General features: G+C 47.8%; 1 protein-coding gene across 1 annotated transcript; it reads right to left on the bottom strand.

The window, feature by feature from the left end:
- Window positions 1-1,101: 1,101 nt before the first annotated feature.
- LOC138079767 (GTPase IMAP family member 8-like) lies at window positions 1,102-2,396 on the bottom strand. Its single transcript, XM_068972450.1, has 2 exons — window positions 1,821-2,396; window positions 1,102-1,134 (listed from the first exon to the last, which is right to left on the bottom strand). Exons 1-2 carry the CDS (start codon window positions 2,394-2,396, stop codon window positions 1,102-1,104), a joined length of 609 nt encoding a protein of 202 aa, XP_068828551.1.
- Between the last annotated feature and the right edge of the window lie 11,350 nt (window positions 2,397-13,746).

The following is a 13,746-nucleotide window of genomic DNA, read 5'->3' as shown; positions in this document are numbered from 1 at the left end:
TGCTGCGGGGCGACTAAGCCCAGGTGCCACAGTTACTAAGCCTGTGCTCCAGAGTTCAAGTCCGAAAGCTACTGAAGCCCAAATACTCTAGAGTCCGTGATCCATAAAAAGAGAAGCCACTGAAATGAGATGCCCGTGCACTGCAACTAGAGTGGCCCCCACCTGTCACAACTAGAAAAAGCCCACGGGAGACAATGAAGACCCAGCACAGCCAAAAATGAAAAATAAATAAATAAAATGTTTCTTAAATTGGCATGAAATCAGAAGTCTTAAAATCAACTAAAATAGCACTCCACCTATTTGTGTGAAGTGGATGGGCGCAGGAAGGGTAAGGCCCAAGAATGAATGAGGGGGGAAATTGTTAGTAGAGTAATTGTAAAATAGTACAGGCAAGACTCCTTAAGAGTCCCTTGGAGAGCAAGGAGATCCAACCAGTCCATCCTAAAGGAAATCAGTCCTGAATAGTCATTGGAAGGACTGATGCTGAAGCTGAAACTCCAATACTTTGGCCACCTGATGTGAAGAACCGACTCATTTGAAAAGACCCTGATGCTGGGAAAGATTGAAGGTGGGAGCAGAAGGGGACAACAGAGGATGAGATTGTTGGATGGCCTCACCGACTCGATGGACATGAGTTTGAGTAAACTTCGAGAGTTGGTGTTGGACAGGGAGGCCTGGCGTGCTGCAGTCCATGGGGTCACAAAGAGTCAGACATGACTGAGCAACTGAACTGAACAGACAAGAGAAGAGGCTGACCTGGATTAGATGGTAGTCATGGTGACAGAGAGAAGCAGGTGGTTTCCAGGTGCCTCAGTCACACAAGATGATGACGCCCTGGAAGCCAAATGCCAGCTGGCAGTGGTATCAAAGCTGACATCTGAGCTTAGGTTTGAAGAGAATGGTGAGCAGGATAGTCATTGGCGGGATTGAGAAGAGAACTGAAGTCATACAGATTTCAGAGGGAAAAACAAAAGTCTGGACATGTTAATTTTGAGATCCGTCAAGAGGGCAATGTCAAATAGCAATCGGATGGATAAAGGAATCAGAACTCAGAGGAAGGACCTAGACTGAAGGGATTAACTTGGAAACTATTAGCCATAGCTAAAGCTCAAAGCTGTAAAAATGTGGAATTACCTGAGGGAGAAAAAAGTGTGAAGAATGGAGGAAGGGCTTGAACCAAGCCCTGAAAATGTCAGCTGTTAGAGGTGGCCTGAGCAACTTCACTTTCACTTTTCATTTTCATGCATTGGAGAAGGAAATGGCAACCCACTCCAGTGTTCTTGCCTGGAGAATCCCAGGGACAGAGGAGCCTAGTGGGCTGCCGTCTATGGGGTCGCACAGAGTCAGACACGACTGAAGTGGCTTAGCAGCAGCAGCAGAGATCATAGAGGTGGATTCAGCAACCTCTTCGGTAGCAAGAGAGGAGAAGAAAACAAGGAGAGTGTGGTTTTACTGAAGCCAAGGGAAGAGGGTCTAATGAGTCATTTGTGTGTCCAGTACTATGAAGGGTAAAGTCAGAAAAGGACTTAAATGTATCTATTAATTTGCCAGTAAAGTAGCCTCATCTTTCCAGTTTATGGATAAATGTCCCCTTGTTGCTGTCGTTGTTTAGTCGATAAGTTGTGCCCGCCATTTCCGTGACCTCATGGACTGTAGCCTGCCAGACTCCTCTGTCCATGGGATTTCCCAGGCAAGAGTACTGGAGTGGGTTGCCATGTCCTTAAAAAAACAAAATCCTATGCAACATTTCACTTATTTGTGCCTTTATCTCACCAGCTCTAACAACAGAGATCCTTGGAGACCTAAACAAGAATTCTCACCTGGAATCTACTGTCTTCATCCCTTAAGTTCACTGTGTATGGTCCTTTGTTTTTCACCAAATCCTCGACCTTGCAGAGGAGCTCCTTCACCTGGGCATCCTGCTCATCCTTACTTGCCTTGTTGTTGAAAGCGCAGTATTGACCACTAGAGCACTGAACCAAGTCCCAAATAGATGTGTTGTTTTTAACGTAGTCCTCCAGCGAGCCCTCCTCGTCCTTCCGAGTGAAGATGATAATGGTATGCCTCCTGGCTTTCTCATCAAACACATTCTGAATGTGCTCGGCTGTTTGTCTGTCCTCCACCGTATAGTTGCCAAGGGGAATTACCAGAAGCAGGGCGTGGAGGCTGGGAGCCGAGAGCTCCAAGCAGCGCTTAATGTTATCCGAAGATAAAATGTTGGGGGTGTCGATGACCACAACCTCCCTCCCCTGCGTGACCCCACTCCCTCTCTGGCAGCTTCTAGTCACCGGCTGCTCACTGAACCTGGACTCGAACACGGCTTTGCCCAGAATGCTGTTTCCTGTGGCACTTTTCCCTGCGCCCCGCTTCCCTAAGAGGAGAAGCCTCACTTCCATCCTGGAGGAGCCCCGCTCTGACTCGCTCTCCTGACTTGGGCTTCAAGTGCTTCTGTTGGGACAAAAAAGCAACACGTCAGTAATCAAAGCTCAGCTGGTGAAGAATCTGCCTGCAATGCGGGAGATCTGGGTTTGATCCCTGGGTTGGGAAGATTCCCTGGAAAAGGGAAAGGCTACCCCCTCCAGTATTCTGGCCTGGACAATTCCATGGACTACAGTCCTTGGGGTCGCAAAGAGTCAGACACGACTGAGCCACTTTCACTTTCAGTAATCAACTCACAGAATGAATAGAGGAACAGCATGAAAGTACCTTCTCTTTCTGACTCTTTTCTCTGAGCATTTGGACAACGGAAGCCCTAGACTCAGACTAGATGGGGACAAGAAATCCTGTTTCCAGATTCTTCTCTGTGCTCTTGTCTCTAAAACAAACCCAGGCTCTCGCTAGACCTCAACTCAGAGCTGGGTATTTCACCACCCTCTAGTGTCCTTTTTGAAAAGCGGACTGGGAGGAGTGGGGTTTATGAAGTTAGAAGTGTTTGTTGTAAAATTTTGGAAAACCTCAAAAATAGTGAAGGAGAAAATAAAATTCATCTGTACTCCCAACACCAAAAAAAAAAAGCAAAAACAAAATAAATTTAAAAATAAATCCATATTGGTAAAAATGTCAAAATATTGTTGATTGCCTAAACAAACACCAACCCTTTCTCTATACACATCACCAACTCTACATGCTGGAGGAAATCTACACACTCACTGAGATACACAGGACAAAGGTCCCCTTTTTAAAAAAGGAGAGGGGGGACACAGATGGCCATGTGCTAATTAATCCCTGTTGTGACCAAGTGCATTACTTTACCTGGTACAGGGCTTAGCCAGTGTAACTAAGGACCTTGAGATGGGGAGATATCCTTGGGTCACTGTGGTGGTGGTAGTTTAGTCGCTAGGTTGCGTCCAACTCTTGGCAAACCCATGGACTATAGCCTGCCAGGCTCCTCTGTCATGGGTTTCTCCAGCCAAGAATACTGGAGTGGGTTGCCATTTCCTTTTCCAGGGGATCTTCCCAACCCAGGAATCAAACCTGGGTCTCCTGCATTGCAGGCATACTATTTACCGACTTAGCTAAGAGGGTCACTGAGGTGGGCCCAATATAATCACGTTATGAGAGGTTCTAGAGTGAGAAGAGATGGGAGAACAGAAGCAGAGATCAGAGACAGAGAGGCTCGAAAATGCTACTCTGTTGACTTTAAAGATGGAGGAAGAGGTCACGAGCCAAGCTGGAAAAAGCAAGAAAACAGATTCTCAGGATCACAGCCCTACCCAGCACCTTGATTTTAGGACTTGCAACTTCCAGAGCTGTCAAATAATAGATCTTTGGGTTTTGAGCAATTAAGTTTGTGTCAATTTGTAACAGCATCAGTAGGAAACTAATACACTCTCTCCCAATTTCCCTTCCAGCTAAGGGTGTCCATGGGACCCCCTTCTCTCTGGTGAGAGCTCAGGGAATACTTGCTTGGGCCTTCTGGAAATGCTATTGTTTTCCTGATGGTAGGGGCAGACTCAAGTCGAGAGCTCCTGTTGTCACCCCTTGCCCCTTCTTCTTGCATGAAATTTTAATGTGATTGCAGGAATCACAGCAGATATTGTGGGCAATGAGGCAAAAAATAAGAGGGATGAGAAGTCAACATTCATCACCAAGCTAAAGGTGGCAGAGCAGAAAGATAAAGAGGGTCCCCAATGATGTCATGGAGCTGCCAGAACACCCTCAAGACCCCTTGGTTAAATAAACAATTAATAGTCTCACAAGTTAAGCTGCTGCTACTCAAAACGGGATTCAGAGACTAGCAATATTGCCAACATCTGGGTCCCTGTTAGAAACGCAGAGTCCTGGGCCCACCCCAGCCCCCTGCATCAGCACCTGTAGTTTCACAAATTCCAGGTGATTCCCGTGAACCTTCACATTTGAGAAGCCAGGGTGGGAGTCACCTTTAGTTCCTAACTGACTCAGAATCCACAGAAAGAGCCAAGCTTCCTCATCCATTTCTCCAGGAGTCCATCCTTCCCAGATGATTCTGTCAGGTACCAGGGACCACTATTGTCCAAGTGTGCCCCAAGGTTCTCTGTTGTGTCCCCTGGATTTGGTCTATTTGTGAACAAGAAAGCCTTAATCACCAAAATCAATATGACTTCATTAGTATAATTTTAAAATAAAATTAAATAAGCTACTTTTCTGATCGAGCAAGTCCCAACCCCTTGCACATGTTCAAAATTTTCTTGCTACTCTCAGCTTTTTTATCTTCTCTAGAACTTTTCAATCAGTTGTCACTTTCCTGATGAAATGCTGAACATTATTGCATTGAACTCACAGCTTTGGTTGAGAAGAACTGACATCTCAATGCTGCTGCTTTTTGTTGATCAGTTTTAAATATGTTCTAATTTCAACTGTGATTTCTTTCCAACCCATAAATTTTAAAAAGTGATTATTAAAAAATATATTGGGAGACTATCTTTTCATTTATTTTTGAATGTTATTGCTTTATGGTCAGAGAACAACATCTGTATGAAATAGCTGTCACTGGTAGAGGTTTTACTTTTTGGCCAAATAAAATTTTTGTAAATGTCTCCTGTGGGCCTGGAAGGAATGTGTGGCCTGTAATCATAGGTGCCTTTCACAATCAGGGACCCCACCTCACATCTGCTCCCTTAGTTCCAGTCCCCTAGTATGCACCCCCACCTCCTGTCTGCCTGGAAACCCTCCATTTTACACCACGAGATGGCAACCCACTCCAGTGTTCTTGCCTGGAGAATCCCAGGGGTGGGTGAGCCTGGTGGGCTGCCGTCTATGTGGTCGCACAGAGTCGGACACGACTGAAGCGACACAGCAGCAGCAGCAGCAGCATGTCACCTCCGTGTCAAGCCCCTCCTGGTTTTTCCAGATTGAACTGAACTTCCGCAATAACTTAACTTCCTGCTTCTACCCTTCTCCTAGAATCTGTCATCCTTCTACACTCAGAGACAGATGGTATCACTCATCAGCCCCAAGTCCCCCAGTGGCCTCCTACCCATTCAAAGAACAGGTAAAGCCTTCACAGTGGCATCACCAACTCAATGGACATGAGTTTGAGCAAGCTCTGGGAGCTGGTGATGGACAGGGAGGCCTGGCGTGCTGTAGTCCATGGGGTCGCAAAGAGTCGGACACAACTGAGTGACTGAACTGAACAAGACCCTGCCCAATCTGGCCTCATCCACCACCTGTTTCCACCTTGCTTGTCTGCCTCCTTGATAGTCCTCAAATATGTGACCTTGGGGCTTCATGCTGGTGGCTCACCTGAGCTAGAACATTCTCCCCCCAGACTTATGCCAGGCAGGTTCACTTCCTTTAGGTCTCCACCAGACCTGTCTGTGTGGTTCAAGAGGCCTTCTTCAGTCATCCTATATTTAAAAGCTACTCTCCCCCCACACCCCGCAAACACACCCCATCTCCCTGCCCTAATTTATTTTTCTCCACAGCACCCACTTTCAATGAAAGGTGCATTCACTTGCTTATCGCTTTCTTGTTTTGTCTCCCCATTACTAGAAGGAACTTGTTCTGTTTCATTCACTAGCATATCTACAACGTCAAGAAGACATTCAATAAATACTCTCTATGACTGAGCAGATGGTTACTGACTTGAAGGACAGGGAATCACAGCTGAAGAAAGTGAAGGAGAAAAGCCCTTATTCTGTGCAGCTATTTTGAAAGTTCCCGCCTCTTATGAGAAGAGTATTGGTGGACTGTGAGGAAGGAATCAGAGAAGGTAGCAAAGGAAGGACATACACCTGCCCTCAAGAAGCTTCACCTTAGAGGAAATATAGGGCTGAGCTGAGGAGAAGCTCATCAGGGCCATGGATGGAGGCCTGGGCTCCTCCTACAGGCATCTGCTGGATCTCCACATGATGCAAGAGGCAAAGCCCATCTCAGCTCAAAACACGCACCTCCAAGGTTACCACAAGGAGAGAAGCCCAGTCACTGTTGGGACTCTTCTAAGAGCCTCTTCTGACCCAGACACACCCCTGTATAAAGACACCTTCACCCTAATTCCCTATATCCTGACTCTCCTTATTGCCATTGTAACACTGTTTCTATCTAGCATTATTTATTGTGTTTACTTTTTTCATTTTCTCTTTGGTGCCCTTAGCATGAAACTCTATAAGCGCAGAGACCGTGCCTGTCTTGTTCTATGTCCCTGAGTCCTAATATTATGTCTGGCATATAGTATATGCTCAATGAATGGTGTGAAATAAATGGTAAGAGTGACAGATGTGAGGAAAGGAAGAAAAATTGTTACTAGAAGTGGAGAGGGAGACTGAAGTGATGTCCCTTTGAATAATATATAATAAAAGAGTAATAATTTGAATAACTTTGAATAATAAAAGAAAAGTGACTTTACATTGTTTCCTGATCAAGTGAAGAAGTGGTATATTTTTGAACATTAAATTTTTTAAAAGATTAGTGAGTAGATAAGCTTGAGGAAGCAAAGACCTATTTATTTCCCAAGTACACATCATTGTTTCATATGGTTCCTCATCATGATGAAATGGATGAGTGTTTATTAGACCCCTTCCAGCCAATGATGCCATATTCAATCAGAACTAATTCTCTTTCCCTTAGTGTGTGTGTGTGTATATATATATATATATATATATATACATATATATATATATACAATTGTCCAATCTGTACACTTTCTTCCAAAGGTACAGAAAATCCTTTTAAGAACAAAAGGGAACCAACCCACCCCCACTCTCTCCTTGATAACTCACATTTTCTCATCATCTCCCAGACCACTCTGGAGACCCCAACAGAGCAACAGAGAGAAAAGGACAGACAGACAGACTTTCTCCAGAACTCCTGCTGACATTCTGAGGCAGCCTCCACCTTCTTCTCAGGATATAGCCCAAAGGGGAACATGGCTTCAGGCATCCATCCAACCAAAGCTTCCTCCCATATCAAGGGTGGTCTATTTGCACTGAAAAAGTTGGTCAGAGAAGCTTCTGGAGCCCTTCTTGGAGAGCTCTCAGTCCCAGCCAAGCAGGAGGAAGGGAAACAGTTCACAGGTGAGACAGCCTGCTAAGTCACTTCAGCCATGTCCAACTCTGCGCAACCCCATAGACGGCAGCCCACCAGGCTCCTCCATCCCTGGGATTCTCCAGGCAAGAACACTGGAGTGAGTTGCCATTTCCTTCTCCAATGCATGAAAGTGAAAAGTGAAAGTGAAGTCGCTCAGTCGCGTCCGACTCCTAGCGACCCCATGGACTGCAGCCCACCAGGCCCCTCCGTCAATGGGATTTTCCAGGCAAGAGTACTGGAGTGGGTTGCCATTGCCTTCTGAAAGTATTTTGGCTTTCTGACCAAACACTGACCACTTTCAATGCACAGTTAATGGAATTTTAATTGTGCAAGGGCTGGGAAATATCTTTTGATTTTTTTTTTTTTGAGCTTTTGAACTGTGGTGTTGGAAAAGACTCTTGAGAATCCCTTCGACCAGCCCATCCTGAAGGAAGTCAGTCCTGAATGCTCACTGGAAGGACTGATGCTGAAGCTGAAGCTCCAAATGAGCTTTAGCCACCTGATTCGTAGAACTGACTCATTGGAAAAGACCCTGATGCTGAGAAAGATTGAGGGCGAGAGGAAAAGGAGACAACAGAATATGAGATGGTTGGATGGCATCACCGACTCAAGGGACGTGAGTCTGAGTAGCCTCTGGGAGTTGGTGATGGACAGGGTGGCTTGGCGTGCTGCAGTCCATGGGGTCGCAAAGAGTCGGACACGACTGAGCTACTGAACTGAAATGGGAAATAACAGGAAAGTGAATGTGGAAAATCAGTGTCCAAATGGCCAGGTTCCCTGCCGTCTGCTTCTCAAGGAGGCAGGCAGCTATCGCTGAATTCCCGAGGGCGGGGGTGGGAGGGTAGTACTCTGTGTCACAGTCGTGAAATTAGGGGATTCGAGGAGCCGGTCGTGCCCCTTGGTTTTCTTCCAGGCCTTCATAGGTGGGGAGAGCAGCCCCTCCCAGAACTGCCCCTTCCTGGGAAGGCTGCCCTCGGGCATGACTCCCGGAATGGCGGAAACCTCTGGGTGCCCCCTCCCCAAAAACCCGGCCCCGCAGGCTGGAGTGGGAGGGACATCCCAGAGCCCCTGAAAGCAAGCCCTCCAGGTGGCCCTGGGGGTCGGCCGCCTTCCCCTGCCCCATCCCCGCCCCCCGCCCCGTGCCCAGGTACCCCGCCGCACACGCACCTCGGTCCGGTGCCCTGGTCTCTCACAGCCTCAGCGCCGCCGGGTCCCGCCGGCCGCTGGGCTGGGTGAGGCGGCCGCTCGGTCCGCTCAGGGGATGGAGCAGCCGCGCGGGGAGAGCAGGGCAGAGTCAGGAGCCATTCGGAGAAGGAAGAGGTTTCTAGAAATAGGTTTCGAGGGCGGTGGGAGGGGAAGTTCAGTAAAGCGACGCCAGATCAGCAGGGTGAGGACGTCAGGGTCAGGGCGGTCGGAGTCCAAGAGGGACAGCGCCCACCCAGCTCGGCGCGCCCGCAGGCGGGGTCCCCGCGGGACCGAGGGGCGGAGCCCCAGCCGAGCTTCCGAAGGGGCTTTCGGAGGAGAAGGCTGGCTGTGCCCAAGGCCCAGGACGGGGTGCCTCTGGGGGCAGCGCCAGCGGTGGGGAGGGCCCGCAGGTCCCCGCCCCCAGCCTTCCTCTCGATCCGGGTGGAAATCGGCAAACACAGCTTACCTTCTTCTCCCACCGCTTCCCTGCCCTCCGTCGGCCCTGCAGCAGCGCTCCCGGCTTGCTGTAACAGCGGCTCTCCTGCCTTCCGAGGTGGGGGCCCCCCTTGAATCCCATCCCCGGAGAAACTGGGGCCTCGGACCCGCGCTGCTTCCCGGAGGAAGTCAATTTCTTTTCCCGGAGCTAGTCAAACGTTTGAAATGCTAGACTTCCGATGCTTTCCTAGAGTTCATAAAACGAAACCCTTTTCCCTGAGCCGTAAGTGTTCTAGAGGAGGAGGTCGAACGCAGAGGAAGACCTTATTTTATTTTATTGTGGTTAAAAAAAAAAAAACCTCACACTGTGTAACACTGGATCCACTATCTTGGCCATTTTGAAGTGTACAGCTCAGCAGCATCACGTGTCTTCTCCACGTTGTGTAGAGTTCCAGAACTTCTCCATCCAAAAACCTGAAGCCCCAGGCCCATTCGATGCAAATGCCCCTCTTCCAGCCCCTGATAACCACCTTCTACTTTCTACCTCTATGATTTTGGACAACTCTGTATACTTCCTGAGACTGGAATCTGACGGTGTTTGTCCTCTGTGACTGACTTTTTCCACTTAGCTTAACGTCCTTGCAGTGAGAGGACTTTCAGTCACCGTGCAGAGGCCCTTGAGCTCACATTGCTACACCAGGCTGCAGTCCTTGAAATGTCTGACGTCGGTTGAGCCTCCAGGGACCAACCTGTGGAAGGAGGAGCAGTGTGAACTGCACCGGATTTGAGGGGCTGCTCTGTCCCCATGGGGTCCCCCTCCCCTCTGGGCTGGTCTTCAAGTTCATTCTGCCACCAAGAGGGACACACCTTGGAGGGGAAACTGACAAAGGCTCGCCCATCCCCTATCCTACTTGTTGCTGTTCAGTCACTCTGTCATGTCCAACTCTTTGTGACCCCATGGACTGCAGCACACCAGGCCTCCCTGTCCTTCACCATCTCCCTGATTTTGTTCAAACTCACATCCTTAATTGAATCGAGGATGCCATTTAACCGTCTCCTCCTCTGTCGCCTCCTTCTCCTCCTGCCCTCAATCTTTCCCAGCATCAGAATCTTTTCCAATGAGTCAGTTCTTCGCATCAGGTGGCCAAAGTATTGGAGCTTCAACTTCAGCATAAGTCCTTCCAGTGAATATTCAAGGTTGATTTCCCTTAGAATTGACTGGTTTGATCTTGCTGGCCAAGGGACTCTCAAGAATCTTCTCCAACACCACTCCTTAGTAAGGAGGACCCTCCTGCAAGAAGACTCTCTCCATCCTGCCTGGGGCACTGGGTCATTTCACATAAAATCGACTCATTAAAAACCATCAGGTAGAAGCCTGCCACTGGGTCAGTCAACATCCCAGCTGTGTCACTGCCGGAAGTGGAGGTCAGGTTATGGCTGGGTCACAGGCCGGATGGGATCTCATGTCCCCAAAATTGAGAAGACCATGAACTGAGATCAAGAAAAACTCCCTCCTTCTTAGATGAAATAGAAGCTGTGGTAAGCACTCTGAGGAATATCAAAGCTTCAGATAACTCATTCATGATTTAGCAACTTGGTTATTTGCTGAGTCGACCAGTTTGCAAAATGATCTCCAGCACATTGGCTCCTGGAGAATGGACCTCTCTTCAGGGAAGGCGGCTGTTCCTGACTGGGCCCTGATCCAGGGAAGGATGGGACTTTTCTGCCCCCTAGTGGCCTTGAGGGTAATGACAAGGGAAGCAAAACCACTCCCCAGAAGGCGGGAGGAGACGGGGACGACAGAGGATGAGATGGTTGGGTGGCATCACCGACTGGATGGACGTGAGTTTGAGCAAGCTCCGGAAGTTGGTGATGGACAGGGAAGCCTGGCGTGCTGCAGTCCATAGGGTCGCGAAGAGTTGGACACGACTGAGTGACTGAACTGAAGTGAGGGGGGTTCTGCAGGGGCTCTACTGGTAAGACACCCTTCCTCCCCTCCCTCCCCAGACTCTCGAAGGCAGCAGCGGGAGGAAGAGGGGCTGGACTTCCAGAAACAGGATAAGCCAGGAAGGCACATGCTTCTCGAGAAAGGAAGAAGCTACCTACCAGAACCAAGCACAGTGTCAGACACAGAGGTTCAAAGACTCTCCAGATGCGTCTCTGATTCAAGGAGCTCAATCAAATGAGGGAAAAGAGACTAAATGTGTGGTGGATACAAAATGCGTGTAGATGCTGCTATAGAGGTGTGTTCAGGGGGGCCATGGAAGCAAAGAGGAAGCCTGCCAGCCCTGCAAGATGGAGAAAAAAAAACAAGTGGGAAAAAACTCATCAGCCGACCCATAAGCCAGCCATTTCCTGCAGCAGGTGCTAGAGTGAGGAGAGCGCCCACTGAGGAGGAAGAGACTACATAGGGGCGCTCCAGGCCAGCCGCAGTCTTGACGGGCATCTGGAAATTTCCCCCAGAAGGACTTTCAGGCAGGAAAGGGGTCAATGCCGCGGGCAGGCAGAGTAAGGAGAGCAGCTTGAGCCCATGGAGGCAACAGGGTCAGGCTGCAAGACCAGTGAGAGGCTACTGCAATAGTCCAAGCTAGGAATAAAGACCTGAACTAAAACAGTGACAGGGAAATGGACGATGGAAAAAGGAATCGATTTAGGAGCTAGAAATGGCACAAGAATAAGAAAGACTCATTCAGGATGGTTGTTACAAGCATTCGAGCTGCCAGATCAAAGGGAGTGCTGCTCACAACATAGACATTTCTTATTTCTGAAAAAAAATTATATGTTGTTTTCTTTCAAAAACAGGACATGTGTGTTTACTACAATTTTGGCAGATGGCAGTAACAGTGTCTTGTAACTAAATTTGTATATTTTGACAGTTTGGGGATGAAATTAAATGTCTTACTCAAACAGAGTCCTTGTTTCCTACAATATTTATTATTAGGAAATAACATGCCTATTTATAAACACTTAACTTGAAGAAGAGGTATATTCTCATTTTATATAAAGGCTAGCGGTTGCCCCGGGCTGACCAGCTGTGGGATGTCTGGGATCACACACTTTCTAGTGGCCTTTGTGGAGCTCAGGCTATGAAAGGCTGGGGTTTTCCAGGGAGATGAGCTTGTGGACACTGAGTTTAAGGCTCTGGAGTCATGGCAGGCAGAGAAATCCAAAAGGTCATGACTGGTCCCTATTTACCACATTATTCACACCAACCTCCCACTGAAAATAGCTAAAACTAAACAGGATAAAGATGCTTAAATCTTCTCAAAAATGTCCAAGAAGCAAGAAGGCAATAAGGAACTACCAGGTCAAAGCAAAAACCTAGACCTCCAAGGCATGCTTTTCCCTGTGGGCATGAGGCCAGCCCGGAAGATGAGGATCTGTCTTTGTAGCCTCCACAGCAGAGGGCAACAGAAACCAAACCCCGGGGGAGGCATCAAGACCAACTGCAGCAGCCACTGTGGAAACAGTATAGAGGATCTTCAAAAAACTAGAACTAGAGTTGCCATAGGACCCAGCAATCCCACGCCTGGGCATATATCCAGACAAAACTGTAATTCAAAAAGATCCATACCCCTGTGTTCACAGCAGCCCTATTTACAATGGCCAAGATGTGGAAGCAATCTCAATGTCCAGCGTCAGATGACTGAATAAAGATGTGGTGTATAGGCATATACAATGGAATAGTACTCAGCCATAAAAAAAAAGAATGAAATAATGATATCTGCAGCGATATGGATGGACTTCAAGATTATCATACTAAATGAAGTAGGTCAGAATGAGAACAACAAATACAATATGCTATCACTTATATGTGGTACCTAAAATATGACACAAATGAGTTTATCTATAAAACAGACTCACAGAGAACAGGCTTACGTTTGCCAAGCAGAGAGGGAAGGGTTGGGAGTTTGGGATTGGCAGATGCAATCTCTTGTATATAGAAATAGATACACAACAAGGTCCTACTGTATAACACAGGGAACTATATTTAATATCCTGTGATAAGCCATCATCTGGAAAAGAATATATAGATACAGATATGTGGAGGAAGGCATGGCAACCCACTCCAGTATTCTTGTCTGGAGAATCCCCACGGACAGAGGGGCCTGGTAGGCTGCAGTCCATGGGGTCGCAAAGAGTTGGACATGACTGACGTGACTTAGCACACGCAGAAATTAACACACTGTAAATCAACTCTAAGTGAATAAGATAAATTAAGACAACCATGATTACCATATGCAAAATAGATGGCCAGTGGGAATCTCCTGTATGTTGCAGGGAGCTCAGATCCACTGCTCTGCAACCACCTAGAGATGTGGGATGGGATGGGTGGTGGGCAGGAGATTCAAGAGGGAGGGAACATATGTATAGCTATGGCTGATTCATGTTGATGTATGGCAGAAACCAACCCAATATTGTAATCATCCTCCAATTAAAAATAAAAACAATAGCAACCACTGCAGCAGACAAAGGCAACCAGGCCAGGAAGACTATTCAAGGCTCTGAAAACAGGGACTAAGACCAAACTCAACCACTCAAACACCAGGACGGATGTTCAGGGCTGGGGTGAGCCACTAGAAAAGCACTGATGGACGCTGGGGAAGCCTGTCACTGTGATGA

Source organism: Capricornis sumatraensis, chromosome 5 (assembly GCF_032405125.1).
Source record: "Capricornis sumatraensis isolate serow.1 chromosome 5, serow.2, whole genome shotgun sequence".
NCBI classification, from domain to species: Eukaryota; Metazoa; Chordata; class Mammalia; order Artiodactyla; family Bovidae; genus Capricornis; species Capricornis sumatraensis.
This window is presented reverse-complemented; position numbering and strand designations above follow the sequence as displayed.